The 25,599-nt window shown below is 41.1% G+C and overlaps 1 protein-coding gene across 3 annotated transcripts in view; it reads right to left on the bottom strand.

The window, feature by feature from the left end:
- The window catches only part of clasp1a (cytoplasmic linker associated protein 1a), a 313,776-nt gene that overhangs the window by 23,491 nt on the left and 264,686 nt on the right, over positions 1-25,599 (bottom strand). For all 3 annotated transcript variants that reach the window (XM_073026772.1, XM_073026780.1, XM_073026787.1), the window contains 3 exons: positions 11,103-11,293; positions 9,027-9,155; positions 4,123-4,329 (listed from right to left, as the gene is read on the bottom strand). In XM_073026772.1, the coding sequence (XP_072882873.1) occupies positions 4,123-4,329; positions 9,027-9,155; positions 11,103-11,293 (527 nt within the window). The remainder of the gene's footprint in view (positions 1-4,122; positions 4,330-9,026; positions 9,156-11,102; positions 11,294-25,599) is intronic.

Below are 25,599 nucleotides of genomic sequence, written 5' to 3'. Positions count from 1 at the left end.
ATATTGACTGGCACCTCCTGAGTGCAAGGGGGATAGATGGGGCTGAATTTGTCAGGTGTGTTCAAGAAAGATTCCTGACACAGTATGTGGACCGGCCGACGAGAGGAGAAGCTATACTGGATCTAGTTCTGGGTAATGAACCTGGTCAAGTGACAGACTTCTTGGTGGGGGAGCATTTTGTTGAGAGTGACCACAACTCCCTTAGCTTCAGCATAGCTATGGAAAGGAATAAAATGGTAAAGTGCTTAACTGGGGAAGGGCTAACTTTGAAGGGATGAGGCAGGAACTAGCGAGCGTAAATTGGAAACAGATGTTCAAAGGGGAAAGCACAGAAGTAATGTGGGAGAAGTTTAGGGACCACTTGAGCTGGGTTCTGGATAGGTTTGTCCCACTGAGGCAAGGAAAAAATGGTAGGAAAAGGGAACTGTGGTGACGAAACATGTGAGGCAACTCGTCAAGAGGAAAAAGGAAGCATATGTTAGATATAAGAAGCAGGAAGTAGGAGGGGCTCATGAGAAATATGGGGTAGCCAGGAAGGAGCTAAAGAAAGGACTTAGGAGAGCTCAAAGGGGGCATGAGAAGGCCTTGGCATTTAGGATTAAGGAGAACCCCAAGGCATTCTATGCGTATGTGAAGAATAGGAGGATGATGAGAACGAAGGTGGGACCACTAAAGGATAAAGAGGGCAACATGTGCCTGGAGGCAGAGGAGGTTGGGGAGGTCCTAAATGAATATTTTGCTTCAGTATTCACAAGTGAAAAGGATCGTGATCAGGATGAGGTCGAAGTTGAGCAGGCCTGTGTGCTGGACAATGTGGAGATTAAGGAAGAAGTAGTGCTGGATCTTCTTAAAAACATTAAGATTGATAAATCCCCAGGGCAGGATATGATACACCCCAGATTGTTGTGGGAATTGAGAGAAGAGATCGCAGCAGCATTAGCTATGATCTGTGAATCCTATTTGGCTACAGGGGAAGTGCCAGAGGACTGGAGAATGACAAATGTAGTTCCCTTGTTTAAAAAAGGTAATAGGGAGAAACCTGGGAACTATAGACCAGTAAGTCATACGTCGGCGGTATGCAAACTATTGGAAAGGATTCTTAAGGATAGGATCTACGAGCATTTGCAGAAGTACAGTCTACTCATGGATAGTCAACATGGCTTTGTGAAGGGAAGATCATGCCTCACGAGCCTGATTGAGTTTTTTTGAAGAGGTAACAAAAGAAATTGATGAAGGTAGGGCAGTGGATGTGGTCTACATGGACTTTAGCAAAGCATTTGACAAGGTCCCTCATGAGAGACTCATCCAGAAAGTCATGAGGCATGGGATAAGTGGAACCTTGGCTGTTTGGATAAAAAATTGGCTTAAAGGAAGAAAGCAGAGGGTAGTTGTGGAAGGAAAGTATTCTGCCTGGAGGTTGGTGACTAGTAGAGTGCCGCAGGGATCTGTCCTGGGACCCCTGCTATTTGTGATTTTTATAAATGGCCTGGATGTAGAGGCGGAAGGATGGGTGAGTAAGTTTGCAGATGACACAAAGATTGGAGGAGTTGTGGATGGAGCTGTAGGTTGTCGAAGGTTACAAGAGGATATAGACAGGATGCAAAGTTGGGCAGAAAAATGGCAGATGGAGTTCAATCTAGACAAGTGTGAGGTGATGCATTTTGGAAGGACAAACCAGAAGACTGAGTACAGGATTAACGGTCAGTTACTTAAGAGTGTGGATGAACAAAGGGACTTTGGAGTTCAAATCCATACATCCCTGATGCACCATCAATAACTCTCGGAGATGTGAGGCGAGATATAGGCTTTTATTGGCTGGAAGGAAGAACCACCACAAGTGACCACCACAACTACATCCTGGAGACTGAGGCCAGGGCTGTGTCTCCAATCGCCTTTATACCGAGGTCCGTGGGAGGACCCACGGTCTGTGGGAGGAGCCACAGGAGCAGTCAGAGGGGGGGGCGTGTCCAGGCAGGTATATGTAGTTCACCACAATCCCTCAAGGTCACTGCACAGGTTGACAGGGTAGTTAAGAAGGTCTATGGGATGCTAGGTTTCATTAATAGGGGGATTGAGTTCAAGAGCAGAGAGGTCACGTTGCAACTCTACAAATCTCCGGTGAGACCGCACTTAGAGTATTGTGTTCAATTCTGGTCACCTCATTATAGGAAGGATGTGGAAGCTATGGAGGGGGTGCAGAGGAGATTTGCCAGGATGTTGCCTGGTTTGGAGAACAAGTCATATGAAGCAAGGTTAGCAGAGCTGGGACTGTTCTCTTTGGAGCATAGAAGAATGAGAGGGGACTTGATAGAGGTCTACAAGATTATGAGAGGCATAGATAGGGTGGATAGTCAGTACTTGTTTCCCAGAGCACCAATAGCAAACACCAGAAGGCATATGTACAAAATTAAGGGAGGGAAGTTTAGGGGAGACATCAGGGGTAAGTTTGTTTGTGTGTTTTGTTTTGTGTGTGTGTTTTTTTTTAATAAACACAAAGAGTTGTGAGTGCCTGGAATGACTTGCCAGGGATGGTGGTGGGGGCTAATACATTAGGGGTATTTAAGAGCCTCTTGGACAGGCACATGGTTGAAAAAAAAAATGGAAGGTTATGGGGTAGTGTGGGTTTAGTACTTTTTTTTAGGATTATATGGGTCAGCACAACATGGAGGGCTGAAGGGCCTGTACTGTGCTGTAGTGTGTTCTATGTAAATCAACAGATAGTGGTGACGGGATTTTATTCTGACTAGAGGTTTGCGAGCAGTGGTATTCCGCAGGGATCAGTGCTGGAGTCTGTATTACTTGCTTATCTGTATTAGTACTGAAACAAAAATGAAGATGGACTGACTAGTAAGCTTTCAGAAGACACTGACATCAGGAGGAATTGTAGATAGGAAGTAGGTGATTAAGGGTACCTTAGGATATAGCCAAGCAGGAAATACATGTGCAGAAATGGCAGATGGAGTTTATTCCAGACAAGTTTCAGGTGTTGCAGGTCAAATATGAGAGGAAAGAATACGGTAAGTGATAGGATTCTTTAATAGTAACAATATACAGAGCTATCTTGGGGGTGCAAGTCCATTCCTCTCTGAAAGTGACAAACCAAGTAGATAGGGTGGCAAAGGAGGTGTATAGTATGCTTGCCTCCTTTGATTCAGGCACCCTGTTGGCAAAACATGAAACATAGGCCACATGTGTACAATTCTGGTCATCTTCTTATAGGAATAATGTGGTGGCTTTTGAGAGGGGTGGGGGAAAGGTTCACCAGGATAATGCTATAATTAAAGAGTACTAACTTTAAGAAGAGGCTGGATAAACTTAGATCATTTTCGCTGAAGTGTCACAAACTGAGAGGTAACCCATGAAAAGTATTATAAAATTGTGAAAAATGTTGACAGTCAATCTTTTCCCAGTGTGGAATTGTCAAACATTAGAGGGCATAGTTTTAAGGTGAGGGGGGAAATTTTAAAGGCAATCCATGAGACAAGTGCTTTGTGTAGAACATAGTAGATAACTGGAACAGTCTGCCAGAGGGCTGGTGGAAGCAGATATGAACGCAATGTTTAAAAGCCATTTAGATAGGCATGTGAACATGCAAGGAATGGAGGGATGTAGACCACATGCTGGCAGATGGGATTAGTTAAATTTAGCAGCATGATTGACACAGGCCTTGTGGGCTGTAGGACCTGCTCCTGTGCTGTTTTACTCTGTTCTATTTTCATTTAATGCATGATATGACAACGCATATACAGCATTTAAATAAAGGCACAAAACAACATGTCTGACATTACAAACATTACGGAATTAAGCAGATTGCACAAAACTAAATTTCATTGTGAATTTAAACGAGAATATATAATAGTACTAAAAACTTTACCATTAGTGCAATTTGCTGATAAATTAATTTCTGCTTTGAAGGCAGCATTCCAAAAATATTATAGGTGCAATTTTGCTGTTTTAAGATTCATTAGTTTTTGTATACCCTCTGCAGTGCAGTAACATTATGGTTTGGATAGTTTCTTGGCAAACGCTAAGTCCACTTGTGATTCAAGTGCCCATTATTTATTTCAATATTACAAATGTTATACTCTATTGCTCAAGCATTTGTGCTCTGACATGGAGTACCTGAAGCAACCCAGGAATGATATCTGGGAGAAGTTGATGCAGAGACTCCTTAGAGATCCTCTCTGTCACTTTTGTTTGCATCTTTATAGCCGCTAGATTGATGGGATAATCAGCTGTCTGGATGATGGGACAGAGCACCTTGATGCATTGTTCTGGATGTATGGAGCTTGCCAAAGTGGAAGCAGCTTCTTCTGCAGCTCTTACCACCTTAGAGGTAAACAGACAACAGTTCACTACTGCAAAATCCAGAAGAGGAAAAGTGTATTCATTCAAGATACATCTGACAAGATACAGTGCTTACCTAAAATAACGAGCTCCACAACAAACATCAAATCTATAGGTATTGTGCATTTACATTTGTTACAGTATTTCTTGTACAATGCTCTTTGAGATCAGCACCCAGCCATCCTAAAAATTCAGCTGTCAATTGCATCAGGTCTTATGCTGCACCTCCCAAAGTATTTGTCTATAGAATAAGGAGACCTTAAAACTGTCAAGGTGAGGCAACAGGTCAACAATATAGCTTGGAAGCAACTTTTATTTAATTACACCCTTGTCAAATAGTGAAGAACAATTACCTTCAGTGAAAGCATTACATAGCAGATGCTGTTTCAGTTGACATGTTATGATAGATATACAGTAAATTATCCCCATTAGCATTACTAGTATGCAATGGCAGCATACTACATTTTTCCTTCAGTATTAAATAAACAAAATCAGCCATTTCAGACACAAAACATTGATGTAAGCCTTCAATTATTTGTCCACCATACTGAACCGTATCCCAGGATCCTGCATATAGGTAAGTCAAGCTAATTTTGTTAAGTTGGTTTAACTGGAAAAATAAAACTATGAAATGACTGAATTATAGTCTATTGTAAGCTAAGGCTGAATTTTGTACAAGACTTCAAACTATTTATGTTTTCATTCCCTGTCTTCACTGTGTATTTGTTTAAAGGTGCTCAACTTCTTTCAACTGTCATTAAAGATCAACAACTTGAATGCTAACTCATTCACTTTCTACAAAGCAGCCTGACTCAGTATTTCCAGCATTTGCAATATTTTGTAATTATTTTAGATTTTACCCATAACTGAATCACTGAAACTGATGAAACCCATGATTCATCAGCAAACAGAAAAAGAGGCCACATCTGTGGGATGAGAAACAGTCAACACTTCATGTTAGTGATCCTTTGTTGGAAATGGGAAAGGAGGTGGTTGTAAAGCTGCAGAAAAGGTTTGGGGGAGATCTTAGCGAGAATAAAACCAGAGCAAACTTGGGATAAGCTGTAAACAAGGAAATCTGATCAATAAGTGAATGGGAATAGTTAGAGTGACAAATAAAAAAGAATGTAGAAATTGTGAAATGCAGAACAAAAGGATACACTGTAGGTCAGGCTGGGTATACCCTCCACATCCCAGAGGGGAAAAAAAAAGCTGAGCTCTTATAACAGATAGAGACCAAGGAATCAAATTACCTGAAGTTGTCACATTCAACATTTCAGCTCACAGGTCTAGAACATGCCCAGATCGAAAATGAATTGATATTCCTGAAGCTTACTTTGGACCTTCATGTGACAGTACAGGAAGCCACAGACTGACAGATCAGAGTGGAAGTAGGATGAGGAATTAAGGTGGCAGACAATGGGAACTGTAGGATTGCCTCTGTAGATTGAACACAGGTGTTCCTCAAAGCATCTGTGATTGGTTTCTCGAATGCAAAGGATTGTGAATGCTGAATGCAGTACCCTGGATTGAAAAACCACTTTCAGCTGAAAAGCCTGTTTGCGTCCCAGGATAGTGGGAAGCAGAGGGGCTTATGGACAAGTATTGCCTCACCTGTGGTTGTACGCAACCATGCTGTCAGAAGGATCACTCTGGTTTCACTTTAGACATCCTGTCCTTTAAGAACTTAATTTCAGTTCTCATGAAGGGTCTCTAACTTGAAATGCTGACCATTTTGTTTCCCACAGATGTGGCCTGACCCATTCAGAAAATTGTGCATTTTGTGTTTTTGTCTTTTATTTCTAGCATCTGCAGTCTTTTTTTATTTTCACCCATGTTTTGTTACTGTGGCTAGTCCTTAACATCAGTTCAAGAGATGTTCTAATATTGAGTTCAGGAGTTCTTGAGCACTATTAAATGCATGTTTGGAAATTTGATGTTGGATATATATCCCCATATTTCTTCGGAGAGGCTGGCCAGGTTAGGTCTTTATTTCTTGGAATGCAGAATGACAAGCAACCTTACAGAAATGTTTAAGATGATGAAAGGCAATAGATAAGGTGGATGGTAAGGAGGTCCAAAACAAGGGCCACAGACTTAGGGTGAGAATGGAAAGATTTAAAAAGAGACCTGGGAGACAACTTTTGCACGTAGACCATGGTGAGCATATGGAATGAGATGAAAGAGGAAGTGGTTGAGGCAAAGTACATGGGGGTTGGGGGGGGGGGGAGAGGGAGGGGATGCAGGGCTTGAAGCAATATGGGTCAAACACAGGAAATTGGGACCAGCCAGCGGGTGGGGGAGGTAGGCACCGTGATTGGCAGAGACTCATTGGGCTAAAAGGCCTATATCCATGTTAAATTCCCCCAAGACTCAAATGACCATTTTTACATAAATACGCCAATATGGGATACAAGGGTCAAGGCAGATATCCAACAATTGATAAACTGCATGCTCCACAAAATTTAATCTGAAGGTGAATCACTTAAAACAACAATGTTGAAAGAAAACTGTAAACTAAAATGCAATACAGTAGAATTATCCTTATGTTAATAATGAACTTAAGTCCAACACAGGTCAGAAATAACACAGATAAAACTTAAAGCTTACTGTGACCTTCATGTAACACTGACAGATAAGATTAGATCTGTTATGCTCGAAAACTTGAATAAAAATGAGAACATTAAGTTTACTGAAGTGAAGTATATGCAATGTTTGCGTGTTTGCCTTTAAATATTTTCATATGAAGACAGTAATTAAAAGTTTTCTGCAAACTAAAATTAGCACAGGAGTTCATGTGAGGTTTCATACAGCTATTCAACTTAGCGTAGCTAATTTTGAAAAGCTACCAGATTCTATACTCAAAGTAAAATATTGGTGATGAGAGATATATACCCTGGTTTAACAGGTTCCTCCAACTAAGCAGACTTCAATTAAAGATCTCATCATGGGCCCACAAATATTTTTAAAATGTTATATATCTTTGAAGACTGGATAAATGTAAGTGACATATTCAATACTGACATTTACCCACATAATTCTTTACCCTCTTGCTTCAGCATTCTGAGGTACCCACTGCTTCAAGCAACCCTTCACTCAACCCTGGAACATCTGGACAGCAAAGATGCATATATCAAGATGCTCAATCAATTACAGCTCTGCATTCAATACTATCATTCCCTCAAAGCTAAAAATACATGGACAGGCACACAAGTAAGCAGTAGGAAGGACATGGGATTGAGAGGAAGCCAATCCCATATGTATGTAGAGGTAGGTGGGATTTGTTTAAACTGACGTCATGACAGGTATTATGGGCTGGAAGATCTGTTATTGTGCTCCATATGCGGGCTAACCAAAGTTTTGTATAGCTGCAACAGAACTTCCCAACTTCTATATTCAATACCTCTATCAATGAAGCATGTTAAACCCTTCTTTACTGCTCTAATATTTACACTGCCACTTTCAAAGAGCTATGGACTGGATTCAAACTCAAATGCGAAGAAAAAGAATTTCAGGATGTATATTGTTTACATTTCTCTGACATTAAATGTACCAATTAACCTGTTGAAATGTGTGCATCAGTTCAGTTCAAACCACCAACATTCTAAATCTAACCAGCTGATGTGATCAACATGTCAAAAATATCCACAGGAGGCTTGAACTGTTGGTACTAGATAACCCTTTTTTTTTCCCCCAGTATATGTGGGCTAATCCAGTCTATGCAGAATAACACCACAACTGATCTTGGTGCGGGGGGGGGGGGGGGAAGAGCGAGGGGGGCAAGAGCGAGAGAGTGAGAGAATGTGGAAAAAAACACTCGAGTCCCTGCTTCAAGCACTTATTGTGTTTCAGAAAGGTATATGTTGAGTATGGGACAGGATCAGGCCTTGAAATAATACTCTCCATGAAGATCCATCTTTTAGCATTTACATCTAGTTACAAGAATGACAAGTAATTAGATTCTTCCACACCAAGGACTTACACAGTGAATGGTAGTGCACCGAGGAGTATGATAGAACAGAGGGATCTGGGAATACAGACCCATAATTGCTTGAAATATTGACATAAAGGGGCTGAATACTTATGCAATCGATTATTTTATTTTATGTTTGTGATTAATTTAGATCACTTTGTAGAGATCTGTTTTCACTTTGACATGAAAGTGTGGCGACCCACTTTCTGCGCAGGCGAACCGGCTCACAAATAGCTAAAGCGCGGGGAGAGACTTTGGTAATGCACCTCTGACATCATTTCCGCCTGGAGAGGGCGGGCGCTAGGGATTAAATGTCAGCGCTGCGAAGTTTGAATAAACTAGTCTCAAAACGACTTACTGACTGCGTGTCGTCTCTAGCTCTGTATGTGGCATTCTGATATTTAAGGAAGGTTATTATTTTTTATTCTCAACCAGCATTCTACATTTTCTTCAGTTATACCCCAAATTACATTCTAAATTGTTAAGTATCAAACGTGAACAACTTATGAACATATTTATAACATAATAAAAAATCTTTTGTGGTGAGAAACCTCTGTAAAACCTTGTCTAATGTACCCAGAGTCTGGCACATCACTGATCAACTAGAAGATATTTAATGATATGAACTTCAGAGGGAAAATCATTACTTATTTAATACTGGAAGAGGTACATCTAAAGATATCACAAATCCTGGAAGGTTTCTTACCTCTTTATGGGAATCTTTATGAGCTTCCAATGTTTTCATAATGGTTAATTCCGCATAGTTCTTAAATCTTGCTGGCTGGTTCCGGAGGATTTCCCGAAGAACTCTTAAGGCTAAGGCTCTAATGGAGTGCTTGGGAGTGGAGAGGGAGGGAACAATTTGTAAATATATTTATAACTGCCATCTTATTACAGCTTTATTTCGTTTCATTTTCAAGGGCAGAATGCGGTGCTCAGGTCAAAGACTAATTGAAAAATAGAGGCATAATACATGTTGTAGTTATCCTGAGGTCAAAAAATATAAGACTGTGGTAATTACCCATCTGGTTAACCAATGCTCTTACAGAAAATCTGCTATTCTCAATTTGAGTTGTCTTTGTGTGACCCCCTAAGATCCATATCAATATATGCCTTTTGGAAGTGGCATAGCTACCTTTTCAATTTAGGGGCCATTAAAATGCTGCCACCCATTGAACATATAAATACACTGATTTTGGGAAGAATGCATAAACTAATCTGCTTCATTAGAATACAATATAATTCTATCACTAATTATATCGATCTGATTTTCAAATGACTGGATGGAACAACACACACAAAATAGCAAGTCAAGTAGCATCTATGCAGGGAAATAAACAGTCCATGACTCTGGCCAAGACCCTTCATCAGGACTGGGGAAGAAGAGGGCACAAGCCAAAATAAGGTGGGGGGGAGGGGGAATCACAATTTAGTGGGTGACAGGTGAAAACAGGTGAGTGGGAAGGTGGGTCATTGAGGATGAAGTGAAAATTGAAAAAGGTAAAGGACTGAAGGAAGGGCAATCCAATAGTAGTGGACAGTGATGTAGAAGAAAGGGAAGATGGCAGTCAACCAAAGGGAGGTGATGGGCAGGTGAGGGGAAGAGATCAGGAAAGAGGTAACAAGAATGGGAAATGGAAAAAGAGAGAAGGGGATAGGAAAGCAGTAGTTACCAGTAGAAATAGTGATGTTTCTGCCATAAGGCTGGAGGCTACCCAGGTGGAAGGAGGTATTGCTCCTCTTTAGGCCTCATTAGGGCAGTAAAGGAGACCATAAAAGGCATGTTGGTACTGACAATGTGAAGTCAAAGTGAAATGGATAGTTATCGAACTTCAGCTACTTGTTTTAATAGATGCAAAGCAATGAAAATATTAATGGGAACATCATAGTAAAAGGTCCTTATACTAATGCCCAGGCCTCTCATCCTTCTCAACAAAATTAATTTGTTTGGGGATTTACTAGGGTTTCCTCACCCGGAGCTTACATTTAATTCAATCTCCAATATAAATTGCTGTTTGGTTGCTGATTACTTCAAACAAAAGCTTCCACAGCTCATAATTCACAACTTTCTCCATCATAGCAGGACACTTCACAGTTGAACTCTAAAGTTTTAATGGTTATATAAGTGAGACACATCCAAAAATCTGGCATGGTCGACAACATTGGAAACATTAACATTTTACTTATCTTTCACATTTACGGATCCATTTTTACCCATAAAAAAGTGGTATTCCAATGAAAGTGAATTGGAAACCTAAAACTTTTGCTCTATTTCTGCATTTCCATTACATGAAGTATCATGCACTTGTTTGAGTCAGACATTCCAACTTACTACACTTCATAAATTCAATAAGTTACTAAACTGACAGAATAAGATTTTTAAAACATATTTGCAAGCTCTGGAATAAGATAACAATTGACATAGAACCAGAAGTTCATAATTATGGAAATCTGTAAATTTAAGGCAAACAATAGAAATCATATCTTTAACTGACTCCAGGATGAAACAGGCTCCTTTCAAAGGTAGAAGTGTTCAAAACTTGGACAAATTGAAGAATATACAGTATTTACTTTAAAATCTTGGTCAAATATTGGTACCTTAATACCAATGTTTAAAATCCTGTGTGTTTTCACATTAATTATAGTGAAAGGGCATTGTGGCTAAACTGGATGTCCTTACTTATTTTGAACAAGTTTTGTAAACAGTGCTGACTGCTATAATAAATCATTAACAGTGTTCCTTCAGGATTTCATCCATTGCGAACGATGTCAAATTACTTACATCCTTATCTCCTAGCGTCTCCAGAAGTAAAAGTAGAATAGTTTTGAAGTGCTCATCCCACACACCAAGAGTATCTTCTCTGGTTATCTTTAAAAGTTCCAACAACGCTGCCTTCCGCTCTTCCACTCGCTCATTGTGGTTGGAAAGTTCTTTCAGAAGATCAGCAACTAAATCTGAATGATCAATGGGCACTTCCATGGGGGAAAAAAACAATGCATCAATCCAGCTGGTCAAAAAGAATCCTTAAAGAGCAGTTGCAATTTAGATAAATACTGAGTAACATCTTTATCACGTCTAGCAATAAAAAAAAACACAATGTACCATAAAGTTGCAGTCTGAACAGACCAGTACAGTGCAAGCTATATAATTTACAACCTTAGCATGACAATGTATTTTCCAAATAGACCACTCTATAAGTCACAATATATTACCAAAAAATCATCTCACATTTGAAACACAAACTGCCTCAATTCCAACTGAGAAAATTTAATACTTACAAATTTGTAGAAAGATAGTCACTTGTTCCAAAATAACTAAAAATTATGACTGATAAATTTTAATGATCAAATCCGTCCTTTCTCATGGTTTGCTCCGAGAAATACAGATCAATAAAGTAAGACTATTCAGTATACTGTGCTAACCCACTCCTTGATAAAGATATCCATTTAGTGCCACTTGTTTGAATTTCTCTATTACTCACCAAATTTTCCCTTCTGGCATGAATGCAATTCCTCTTAGCAATTACTAGCAACCCCTTGTCAATTATTATTTAGTCTCTCTATTCTATGTTTCCATTACCTGCAATTTAAATGTTTCTTTCATGGGAAAATGTTTAAAAGCAATAAAGAACCATTAAATAAATAACAAGAGAAGTCCGATTACAAAAGTCAATTAGCACAAAACATAAAAACAAGATTTTATAATTATATAAAAGCAGAAAAAAGCCGCTAAAGTGAAGGAATACAGGCCCCTCGGAACATAAAAATGGAGAATTCATATTTGGTAATTCAGAAATGGCCGAGGGTTCAAGTGACAACTTTGTGCAGGTTTTCATGGTGGAAGACACATGTAATGTGCCAAAGAAAGATGTTATGGATGAGAGGACCTCAATAAAATTGCTATCACTAAATAGGTAGTGCTGGAGCAAACCAGTGGGCCCAAAATAAGGCCTACATGTAGGCAAGTGCACTGGTCCTGATGGAATGCATCCATGGTAAAGGTGTTACAGGACAAAAAAGGGAGAATAGGTTGATGAGGATAAATAAAGTAGAATGGGTTGATGTTGCTTACTTGGAAGGCCTTTGACAAGGTGTCATGAGGCTGCTTAAGAAGCTACTCACCCATGGTATTACAGGAAAGATTTAGCATCGATAAAGCAGGATGCAAAGAGTTGGAATAAAAGGAGCCTTATCTGGGAGCCAATGACAAGTGCTGTTCCACAGGGGTTTGTGTTGGGACCGATTCTTTTTACGTTATACGTTAATGATTTGGATGATGGAATTAATGGCTTTGTTGCAAAGTTTACAGAAGATATGAAGATAGGTAGAGGGGCAGATAGTTTTGATGAAATAGAGAAGCTACAGAGGACTTTGACAGATTAGGAGAATGGCATAGAAGTGGCAGAATGAATATAGTACAGGGAAGTGTATGGTTGTACACTTTGGTAGAAGAAATGAAAGGGTTGACTATTTTCTAAACGGAGAGAAAATACCAAAAACTGAGGCACAAAGGGAGTTGGGAGTCCTTTTTACAGGATTCCCTAAAGACTAGTCAGCAGGTTGAGTCTGTGGTGAGGAAGGCAAATGTGTTGTTAGCTTTCATTTCAAAAGGACTGGAATATAAAAACAAGGATGCAATGTTGACACTTTATAAAGCACTGGTGAGGCCTCACTTGGAGTATTGAGAACAGTTTTGGGCCCCTTATTTTAGAAAGGATGTGCCAAAACTGGAAACGGTTCAAAGAAGGTTCAAGAAAATGATTCCAGGATTGAATGGTTTGTCATATGAAGAGTGTTTGATGGCTTTGGGCGAGTATTAAGTGTAATTCAGAAGAATGAGGGGGTAACCTCATTGCAACCTATCAAATGGTGAAAGCCCTCGATAGAGTGATTGTGGAGAGGATGTTTCCTATGTTGGGAGAGTCTTAAGACCAGAGGACACAGCCTCAGAATAGAGGGGTGTTCTTTTAGAATGGGCATTAGCAGAAATTTCTTTAGCCCGAGAGTGATGAAACTGGATTTTTTTGCCACAGGCAGCTGTGGAGGCCAGGTCTATATGCATATTTAAGGCAGAGGTTGATAGATTCTTGATTGGTCTGGGCATGAAAGGAAGGGATACAGGGAGAAGGCAAGAGATTGAAGCTGAGAGGAAAAAATGGATCAGCCATGATGAAATGGTGGAGCAGACTCGATGTGGCAAATGGGCTAATACTGCTCCTATATCTTATGGTCTTATGGTTAATGACAATTTACCAAAATCCTCTCTACTCTGGACAGATCTCAGTGGGCTGGAATGCAACAAATGTCATGCCACTGTTTAATAAAGGATGCAGGCAAAAGGCAGGTAACCATAAGCCAATTAGTTTAATGACTATTTGGGAAAATACTTCAAGCTATCATTAGGGAAGAAATAATGAAGTATCTGAATGGAAATGGTTCCATTAGGTATACACAGCATGCATTCAGGAAATACAAGTCCTGTTAGACAATTTACTGGAGTTCTTTCGTGCCGTGGATAGATGAGAAAAGGCAGGTGTTATATATTTGGATTTCCAGATGTTTGCTAAAAGACTTATAAGATATGCACACATTGATTTAGGGTAATGTATTAGCACGGATAGAGCATTAGCTGATCAACAGAAGGCAGAGTTCGGATAAATTAATATTTCTCTAGTTGATGAGCAGAGTGTTATTGGGGTTGGGGCTGGACTTGCAAATATTAACAGTATACATTAATGAATTGTAACGGGGACGGAATGTCATGTATCTAAATTGTGCAGATGAAATGGTAATTCTGCAGAGATATACAGATGAGGGTGGGAGGAGGTGGAAGAAAGGATAAGGGGGAGAGAGAAAGAGAGGGAGGGAGTGAGAGAGAAGCATCTGGCAGATGGAGTATAATGCTTGTAAATGTGAGTTCATCCTCTTTGGTAGGAAAACTTTAAGATCAGATTATTATTTAAATGGTGAATGATTGACACATGCTGTTATGCAGAGGACTTGGGACTGCTCGTGCATGAATCTCAATTATTTTGCAGGTGAAACAGTTATCAAGGCAAATGGAATGTTGGCTTTCATTGTTAGAGGAAATAAATTTAAGAGCAGGATGTTTATACTGTAACTGTACAGGGTACTGGTGAAGCCACACCTGTAGTACTGCATGTACGTCTGGTCTCCTTACTTGAGGGAAGATATTCCACCATGAACCCCCTGGATCAGCGGAAGGTCCCCAAAGGCCCTTGACCTCAGTGCTCTACTTCACTTGACTATTGTTAACTTATCTAATTGTGGCTTGTTTTACCTATTAATTGGTCCCAAAGATTTCTCGTGCTGTTTATTGGTAACGCAGGTTTCTTGTGAGACCTTGTACTATTTAAGTTATACGCACTTGACCACTCATCGCTCAGTCTTGAACTAGCCTTTCAATAGTGACATTTGTTCCGAGTGATCTGTGTATCTTCGTTGATCTTCTGTGAATAAACTCTTGGTGTTTTATACTCAAATCTCCAGTTCTTTGCACCTGGGTTGATCATTACAGTGAGGATAAATAATGTCACCTGGGACTAAACTTGACGTAAAGTGGAGGAAACCAGAGGAGTATAAACCAGTCCTCATTCAAGGAACAAAGGTGAAGATGGACAGCAACTTTAAATACCTCAGTGTTATCATTTCGGAGGACCTATATTGCTAGAAGGAATAAAGGTGTAGACTATTTTCTAATTAGGGAGAAAATTCAGAAATCAGAAGTGCAACTGGTTTTGCATTATGCAAGATTCCCTGAAGGTTAATTTGCAGGTTGAGTCGGTGGTAAGAAAGGCAAACTCAGTATTAGCATCCATTTCACTGGGAATAGAATATTAAAGCAAGAATGTATTGCTGACACTGGAGAAGGCACTGGTGAGACCGCATTTGGAATATTGGCGCAATTCCGGGCTCTAGAAAGGATGTGCTAGCATTGGAGAGTATCCAGAGGACAATCACAAGAATAATCTCGGGAATGTAAGGGTTAACATATGAGGAACATTTGATGGCTCTAGGTCTATATTCGCTGGAGCTTAGAAGGATGAGGGAGAATCTCACTGAAGCCTATCAAATATTGAAAGGCCGAAAACAGAGAGGTTGTGGAGAGCACACACAAAATGCTGGTGGAACACAGCAGGCCAGGCAGCATCTATAGGGAGAAGCGCTGTCGACGTTTCAGGCTGAGACCCTTCATCAGGACTGGTCTCGGCCCGAAACATCGACAGCGCTTCTCCCTATAGATGCTGCCTGGCCTGCTGTGTTCCACCAGCATTTTGTGTGTGTTGTTGTTTGAATTTCCAGCATCTGCAGATTTCCTCGAGGTTGTGGAGAGGATGTTTCCCATCAAAAGGGAGTTTAGGACCAGAGGACACAGCCTCAGAATACAAAGACATACCTTTAGAACAGACATGAGGAAGAATTTCTTCAGCCAGAGGTTGGTGAAACTGTGGAAGTCACTGCCACAGAAGGCTGAGGAGGACAAAACATTTGTTTGGTATGTATAAAGTGGTTGTTGATAGGTTCTTGTTTAGTCAGGGCATCAAAGGTTATGGGGAGAAGGCAGGAAGAAGAGGTTGAAAGAGTTAATAAATCAGCCATGATGAAGTGGCAGAGCAGAGTTGATGGGCAGAATGACTAATCCTGTATCTATGTCTTATGCTCTTATACAATATTGCTGCCTGATTAAAAGGCACATATTATTAGGATAGGTTGAGTGAATTCAGGCTATTCTCTTTGGACCGAAGGAGGATGCGAGTTGGCTTGATGGAGGTGCACCAGGTTAGAGGTATAGATAGAGTTGACAGGCAGTGACAACTTTTTTCCAAGGCTGAAGGGGCTAATACAAGGGGGCGTAACTTTAAGGCAATTAGAAGAAATTTAGGTAGGGAGGTAGAGGTGTTTTTAAAAAGAGAATGAGTGGTGGGCGCGTGGAACGCATGGCCAGAAATGTTGATGGAGGCACACAGATTAGGGACATTTCAGACTCTTAGATAGGCACATGGATGAAAGAAATATGGAGGGCTATACAGGTGGGAAGGATTTATCTTAGAGTAGGTTAGAAGGTCAGCACAACCTCGTGGGCAGAAGTGCCCATACTGTTCTATATTCTATGTAACAGAACAGCTAATTTGCTCAAGGCAAGCGCTCACAAATGTAATTGAGCAATACGGTGTCAAGGTCCCAACATCACATGCTGTGTGGAAGCCTAAATTCTACGCAGCACTGGTGGCCCCAACTTTGGATGCTATGTACAATTAACATCCGAGTGCTGATACTATGAAAGGAAAAGTTATTTTTTTGCAAGAGTATGAGGCATTACAATTTTTACCTACCCAAAAATTGCAGCATATTGCTGAAATCACGTAGGAGGTAAAGTGTCAATAATCTTCCTGTCAAATCAATTGTCCAAATGTGCTGCATTTCAAATCCTACAATTTTGGAAACTGACAGGAGAATTTTCCTGGAATGAACTTCAGTTTCTAGTGGAATTACATTTCCTTTTGTCCACTAAGTAAACAACTAAGGTTCACACAAAACAGAAATGAAATCCGATGATATTTACTATAAACTCAACAACTCCCACATCTACTCTTCCTACACCATCTTATAAAGGTTTCTTCCAGTTCCTGTCTCCATCACATTCTATTCAAGGACATCTGAAAAAATGTTCTCCTTTTTCAGGAAATGCAGCTTTCTCTTGTAGTTGATAGAGCAACTCTTGAATCTCCTGTTTCTTATACTTCTGCTCCCCTTCCATGTTCCTCCATACAGATAGATAACATCTAATCTTTACCTTTGAGCTTATGAGCCTCTGCATCCAACATCCTTTGTCATTTCTGCCAGCTGTGATGAGATGCCATTACTAGCCACATCCACCCCCTACACCTTCCTGGTTTCTAAAGGGACCATGCCCTCTGCCATTCTCTCGTCTTCCTCCGCTAATATCACTGAAGCCTTATAATGTAAATTTTGTATAAATCAAAGGATCAACTTAAGAATACTGCACAGTACAGCACAAGAACAGGCCCTTCAGCTCACAATGTTGTGCCAAACCAATTAAATTAGTAATCATATGGCCAAATAACTAATCCCTTCTGCCTAAACAATGTCCATATGCTTCCATTTGCCTCACATTCATTGGCTATCCAAACAACTGTCTCTACAACCACCCGGGCAGCATCTGTGTAAAAAAAAACTTGTCCCTCATATCTCCTTTGAACTTATCCCCTCTCACTTTAAATGCATGCCCTCTGGTATTAGACATTTCAACCCTTGGAAAAAGATACTGTTCATCTTCTCTACTATGCATCCCATAATCTTTTAAACCCCTATCAGATCTCCCCTCAGCTTCCACCACTCCAGAAAAAAAAAATCCAAGTTTGTCAAACCTCTCATAATAGCTTATGCCCTCTAAACCAGGCAGCATCCTGGTAAACCTCTTCTACATCCTCTCTGAAGCCTCAACACCCTTCCAATAATGGGGTGGCCAGAACTGTAAGCATTACTCCAGATGTGACCCAAATAAGTTTTATAAAGCTGTACCACAACTTCCTGACTTTTGAAATCAATACTTCAACTAATAACGGCAAGGATGCCATTAGCCTTCTTAACCACCTTTTCAACACACAAAGCCACTTTCAAGGAGCTATGAACATGGACCCCAAGATCCCTCTGCTCATCAAAGGTGTTAAAGGTTCCTGCCCTTGACAGTATACTGTCTCAATATTTGACCTACTATGGTCTAACACTTCACATTTAGCTGGGTTAAACTCCATCGGGTATTTCTCCACCCAAATCTGCAAATGATCTATATCCCTCCATATTCTTTGCCATTCATCTACTCTATCCACAAGACCATCAACCTTCATATCATCCACTGACTTACTAACCCACCCATCTACATTTTCATCCAGGTCATTTATATATATCACAAACAGCAGAGTTCCCAAGTACAGATCACCATGGAACATCACTAATTGCAAACCTCCAGCTAGAATAAGTCCTTTTGATCACCACACTCTCTCTTCTATGGACAAGCAAGTTGTGAATCCAAATGGCCAATTCATCACTGATCTCCTTCATTCATTTTAACCTTCTAGATGAGTGTGCCATGAGGGACCTTATCAAATGCCTTACTAAAAGTCGTGTATAACAACATCCACACCTCTACCTTCATCAGTCACCTTCATAACATCATTAGTTTTCTGGAGATCTCAGGGATACGATTCAAATTAAAATTCCTTTTTTAAGTCCAAGGAAAAGCTCCAAAGCAAGTAGTTGGATGCAGGGAAGTTATTTTTACTGGCTTACAGGCCTACAGGAAGAGGTCACGGTCTTAAGATACAAGATGAGAAATTCATTCACATTGAGCAATCTTGTGGAAAAGCCATGGAGCCCAAGTCACTAAATTTATTTCAGCAAGTCGACAGAGAGATCAAGGTGTAAGGGGAGAGTGTGGAAATATGGTGTTGAGATAGAGGATTAACCACAGAATGTATCTTAAGGGCAGAGCTGTTTCAGTAGCACAAATGGCCTATTCCTGCTTTGGTTTTCCATATCAACTCAGGAACCATTCTACTTCACATAATTTGATCAGTTGTACTGATAAATAAACATTTTAATCAACTGTTTATTGAATCTTTAAGTAATAGATTATTCAACTGAAATTATTTTAGTTAAATTTACATATCCATTATTCTGTGGGAATATACAAGCTATAGAATAAAACCGTCTCAAGATCTATGGAGAGAGAACTGAGTTAATATTTCAGGCTGAAGACCTTGGAGGTGGGAAGAGTCAAAGCAATGTCTGTGATAGAGTGCCCAAGAGGAAATGGCTGATACAGATCAATGTCAGCTGACAGATGATGGTGAAGATTTGTTAATTGCACTTCCACTAAGAAATGCAGAAACAGGAAGAGGAAGCAAAAAGTACATAAAGAAAGCTGGAACAGAGATGCAGTCCTGCAGATGAGATTTTATTCACAGAGCCAGAGATGAAGTAATAATTCACCTGCACTTCTTTCAATTTCATGTGCTGTTTTCAGTGCTCACAACATGGTCCCCTCTACACTGGAGAACAGCATGACTACTTGAAAGGATGATTCTGAACTTGCAGCTTTTAAGTCTCTCTTTGACTCTTACATTCGGCTTTGTTGGAAAAGGACAAACTGAAGGTAAACTACTTCATCTTTTGCCTAGAGAATAGGGTAGTTGTCAGGATTCACTGAACTTAATCATTTCAGTCACCATCCTTTGTGTCAGAACTGCCAGGTTCCAAGAACTGGAGCAGAGAATGCTACGGCATCCAGTGACTCCTAGTTTTCCTAGTTCTAGTCTGTGACAACTAAAAAGAGGGGAGCAGGATTGGAATTTTGGGTTGATAATTTGAGACAGGGCACTGTCCACCTGAAGTGTTCGCTCAGTTCTCTCTCCACACGCTGCCTGGCCGAATGAGTATTTCCAGCACTCTCATGTACGCCTGATTCTAGCAGAATAAAACCCTTCTGAGTTCCTCCAGCATTTTGTGTATCTCACTTGTCGATGTTGCTTTTTTGTTATTCACTTCTCTATTCATTTCTTCTCCAGATAGATTAGCTGACGTTAACAAGCCTTCAGCACATCTCTCAATTGGCACCAATCTACATCATTTTCTCTTGGCCTCCATCTTATCACAGATGTTCCCTTGGTCCTATGCATTTCCCCACTCCCTTCTTCAAAGCATAATACTTGCTTAATTCTAAGATTTTCTAGTTCCAATAAAAGGCCTGACATTAAAAGTTAGATCTTGATTTCTCTTCACAGGTGCTGCCTGACCTGCTGAGTATTCTGTTCAGTTTTAGAATTCTTTTATTTATTTATTTTTCCCTTGCTTTTCTACTGCAACTTCAAGACTTGCTTAGTCATGTTATTTCAAAGCATCAAAGGAGATTACGTATTCAAAGGCTGATGTACAATAACTTAATTAAATCATTACTCACTTGAATAGATACAGGGAGCAATTAGGATGTATTTATTAGCACAGTGCAATTTTTTTTTAAATTGCAGCAGTTAAAACAATATGAGGATTTGTTGATCATAATATTAGTAAGATAATCTAGGAAGATTCCCCATCAATATATTGGAAATTAACAGAAAAAGAAAGCTGCATAAAACATCAGGCAGTTAAGCAATACAAACAATGAAACAACAGACTTGATTCCACACCCCTTTTCCTTTTTGCTGAATGAACCATTTCATCTAAAGGTAAACAGAACTTAAGGAATAGGCAACAGAATATTGTTACGAATGTGCCACAGCTCTGAGGGGCCAAAGGCTGCGGGGTAGCCCCCTCCTTTGTGAGAATCGCAAGATCACTATTAAGTCAGTTCAGGAGACCTAGGAAATGAGAGAAAGACATGCAGAATCCACAAACAGTTGGAATGTGTGCTGGCCTCCGAAAGGCGGACCTATTGATACCGGCTATTGTCTCTTGGAGACGGACTTGTGTATTGCATCCTGTACTATGCATCGAAGCCCCAGGCAATGAACCGAGGGGGAGGTTGGTGGAGGGATTGCATCATCCCAACCTGATTGACACCTGAGACCCTGTGAGTCAGGATAAAAAGAGGGTCTGTGGGAACAGCCCCTCAGACGCACCAGAAGAAACGCTAACGATCCCGTAATAGCAACCGTAGTACCACGGCAGAACGGTTTTTAGCTAACAACGGGGAAATCAATTCCCAACGACTCTCGAAGGATTGACATCATAAAAGGAATGGGCAAGTTTTAACCCGTCTTTCTCTCCAACCCAAAAGCTGCAGCTTGAATGAACTGAGTGACTTATATTTCCATCGGACAATACATTATCCCCTAGACAACGATAGAGCTATTTCTTATTGATTACTATTAGACCCGTGCTTTTAGATTTAGTATTGACGACGTATATTACCTGTATGTTTGCCTTGATATTATTTTGTGTATTTTTATCAATAAATACTGTTAAAAATAGTACCATCAGACTTCAACGGACCTCTCTATCTTTGCTGGTAAGTGACCCAGTTACGGGGTACGTAACAATTGGGGTTCTCATCTCAGGATTTGACACCAAATTGGGAGGCCAGTGAATCGGGCTTGTAAGTCCAAACTTGGATCTGATTACGTGGGTAGCCAGACGGGAAACCAGCAAAGATGGACGTGGGTGAATTTATAGAAAACCCAACTCTGGAGGCGCTAGAGGCGGCCACCAAATCAGACTTGATAAATTTGACGAAGGGGTTAAACCTCGCAGAGGTGAGGTTGTCAATGAAAAAGCGGGAGGTGCGAAGGGCAATAACTCAGTATTATATTGGAAAGAATGTGTTTGCAGCTGAGGTATTGGAAAATATCCCTGAAAAGGTACCAGCTAGTGGGACGGCTCAGTTAGAGTTGGAGAAATTAAGGTTGGAACATGCAATTCAGTTAAAACAGCTGGAAGCAGCTGAGAAGGAGAAAGACAGAGCCGAGAAGGAGAGGGAGGCAGAGAAACAGAGGAAACATGACTTGGAGATGGAGAAGTTAAGGCAAGAGCAATGAGTTCAGGGGTCAGACCGAGAAGAGCGGTTTAATGTTAGTCGGGAGTTGAGGTTAGTACCTCCGTTCGAGGAGACGGATGTTGATACTTATTTCTTGCTTTTTGAAAAGGTGGCAGTGAATCAGAAGTGGCCCAGAGATCAGTGGGTGGCGTTGTTACAAAGTGTGTTAAAAGAGAAGGGACAGCAGGCATATACAGCATTGTCCATGGAGGAGGAAGAGGAGGGGAGTTATGACAAAGTAAAGGCGGCCATTCTCTGGAGTTATGAGTTAGTACCTGAAGCGTATAGACAAAAGTTCAGAAATCTAAAGAAAGGGTGGAATCAGACGTATACCGAGTTTGCCTATGAGAAGGGTGTGCTCTTGGACCGTTGGTGCACAGCAGAGATAGTGGAAGAGGATTATTGGCGTCTCAGGGAGTTAATTCTGATTGAAGAATTTAAAGGTTGTGTTTCAGAGGATATCTGGATGTATTTGAATGAGAAGCCGAGTAAGTCCATCTCAGAATTTGCTAGGTTCGCAGATGAATGTGCCCTAACCCACAAGACAAAGTTTTCCTCGAATAAAAGTTCCCAGAGAGACCGTGGGAACGATTGAGAAAGCCCGCCGGCTGAGGCAGAGGTCCCGCCGGGAGCTAGTGGTAAGATTGAGGGGGAAAGGCAAGACGGCCAGAGAGTTCCGGGCTTGACCTGTTTTAATTGTGGAAGGGGGGGGGGGCATATTGCATCTAGGTGCTTTGCTCCGAAGAAAGAGACAGGAAAAGGGAAAGCAGCAGTCCCTATCGGATGTGCCGTGGTAATCAGTAAATCGACAAGAGAGCCCTGGGTAGACAGAGTACGAGAAGGGTCTGAGACTTGTATGTCAAACGGAACCGTGTCTGTGAGGGAGGGAGGCACCCCAGTTCCAGTACGGATCTGGAGAGACACGGGGGCTGAACTATCATTGATCAGCAGTAAGGTACTAGATTTTGGTCGCAAGACGGGAATGGTAGCTGTGAAAGGAATAGGCAAAGGGACGGAAATGGTGCCCTTGCATAGGGTCATTATGAATTGTGAGCTAGTCTCTGGACCAGTTGAAATGGGGGTGCGATCAGAATTCCCGAGAACTGACGCGGACGTCCTTCTGGGTAATGATTTAGCCGGTGGTAAGGTTTGGTCAGCAATGACGCTGACGAGCCGGCCGGTGAGCGTTTGCAGCCCCGCCCCTAGCATCCAAGATCTATCCCGCATGCGCGGTTACTCGCAGCATGTCGAGAAAGGCAGCTGAGAACGAGAGCAGTTTAAATCTGGCCAGTATCGATTTGGCCGAGACATTTTTACCGACCCTGTACCACGAGGGTTTAGAGGGTGGTAAAACGAAGAGTAGTCAAGTGAAAGAGAGTAAGGGAGAGGAGGTAGACCTGCCCTTAGCGAGGAGAAAAGTTCTAGAGGCAGGAGATAAAGATGAGAAACAGGTAGAGCTGTTAAAAGGTCCAGAGTTGGACATGGATGATCTGTCTGGTTTGGCAGAGCTGTTTGAAGAAGTTGAGGGTTCTAAAGGTGTTCCCGATAATGAGCTGAGGGCAGTCCTAGATGAAAAGGGTGCCCTTACCTTGAATAAGTCTGCTGGGTTGGCAGATAAGGTTGTTTCAGCCCGCGGGGTTGAGTTTACTCCGGAAGGGAGTTGCCCAGAGAGTGGCTGGGAGAATCAGGGGAATTTAGAGTTTGGACCGGGTACGGGTATTGAAAACCTGGAAGAGGCAAATGTCCCGTTGGAGTGTGTCCAAGATGTGGATGCACGTGGTTCTGAACCTGGTAATGAAGCTCAGAAAAAGTCTGAGGTATTTGATTCAGTTGACAAGGAAGGCAGTCCTTGTGTGTCAGACAGACTTGGTTCAGCGAAGAAAGGGTTAACCTTGGTAATAGTGGGAAGTGAGAGTTCCCAGGTGTTTGTGCTCGAAGGTGTGTTAAAAGTTAATGCGGAGATCAAAAGTGGGGAGATGAGTATTATCATTGAACGGGAAATATGTAGTTCCCAAATCGAATGAAGAAAATTTAAAACCTGCGGATCACTTACAGGTTGAGTTGGAAGATGACGGGGCCCCCCATGTTATTGTTATTCCAGAGTGTGGTGTGAAAAGGCAGAATTTGAAATGCTGCTTGAACAAAGAGATCGAACTGAAAACTAATGGCCTGAAGGGTCCTGAAGAGAAAGCTAGCAACTTGCGTAAAATTAAAGAATTGGGTGGAAATTCAGAAGATGGTCTAAGTTTGGGACACAGTGTTGATAAAATAACTCCTATGAAAGAAGCCAGCGAAAGCCTATTTTGCCAGGGTACCCAAGCTCCCCACGTGGGAACCGGAAAAGAGACGAGGGTTAATGGGGACACCATTTTTAAATAGCAGAAACCGGTTTTAAGGGATTTCGACAAAGCCTGTGAATAATAAAAGACAACCCCCATGGAAGCCTGCCTGTTAAATTTGAAAGCAACATAACGATTAGTATTTGCATGAACTTTTGTAGTATACACGTAAGCTTAAGATCACAACTCTTTAGTTTTGTTTGCTGAAGAAAAAAAATAGGTGGTTACTAAATTGGAGTCTGATGCTACAAGACTTTAGTAGAGTACAAGATGTTAAGATATTAAAGGAAGTGACAATTGTAATCGGTAACCATCTAGATGCTGAGTTGAATGTATAACTGTATTACTCTGTAGTGAAAAGGAAAAGCTTTTGTATTGTGTTAGATTCCAAAATCCTGTAAGACTCTATACTACTTCGTTTTCACCGCTGGTGAAAACGCTTTGAAGAAAGGGGGTGTTACAAATGTGCCACAGCTCTGAGGGGCCGACGGGTGCGGGGTAGCCCCCTCCTTTGTGAGAATCGCAAGATCACTATTAAGTCAGTTCAGGAGACCCAGGAAATGAGAGAAAGACATGCAGAATCCACAAACAGTTGGAATGTGTCCTGGCCTCCGAAAGGCGGACCCATTGATACCGGCTATTGTCTCTTGGAGACGGACTTGTGTATTGCATCCTGTACTATGCATCGAAGCCCCAGGCAATGAACCGAGGGGGAGGTTGGTGGAGGGATTGCATCATCCCAACCTGATTGACACCTGAGACCCTGTGAGTCAGGATAAAAAGAGGGTCTGTGGGAACAGCCCCTCAGACGCACCAGAAGAAACGCTAACAATCCTGTAATAGCAAAACCCAGTGGGAGGCCACGTGCGTCCTTTTCCATTTGCCCCAGAATCAGTGGGCCCCGTACCACGGCAGAACAGTTTTTAGCTAACAACGGGGAAATCAACTCCCAACGACTCTCGAAGGATTGACATCATAAAAGGAATGGGCAAGTTTTAACCCGTCTTTCTCTCCAACCCAAAAGCTGCAGCTTGAATGAACTGAATGACTTTTATATTTCCATCGGACAATACATTATCCCCTAGACAACGATAGAGCTATTTCTTATTGATTACTATTAGACCCGCGCTTTTAGATTTAGTATTGATGACGTATATTATCTGTATGTTTGCCTTGATATTATTTTGTGTATTTTTAATCAATAAATACTGTTAAAAATAGTACCATCAGACTTCAACGGACCTCTCTATCTTTGCTGGTAAGTGACCCAGTTACGGGGTATGTAACAATATGTTTCGGGGGTGTGGAGAAAAGATATAGGAATTTGGTTGTCTTCATACTTCAACTTGCAATCTTGCTGTCCTATG

This window comes from Hemitrygon akajei, chromosome 2 (assembly GCF_048418815.1).
Source record: "Hemitrygon akajei chromosome 2, sHemAka1.3, whole genome shotgun sequence".
Taxonomy (NCBI): Eukaryota; Metazoa; Chordata; class Chondrichthyes; order Myliobatiformes; family Dasyatidae; genus Hemitrygon; species Hemitrygon akajei.
Note: the sequence above shows the minus strand (reverse complement) of the source record. Positions and strands in the feature narration are given on the sequence as shown.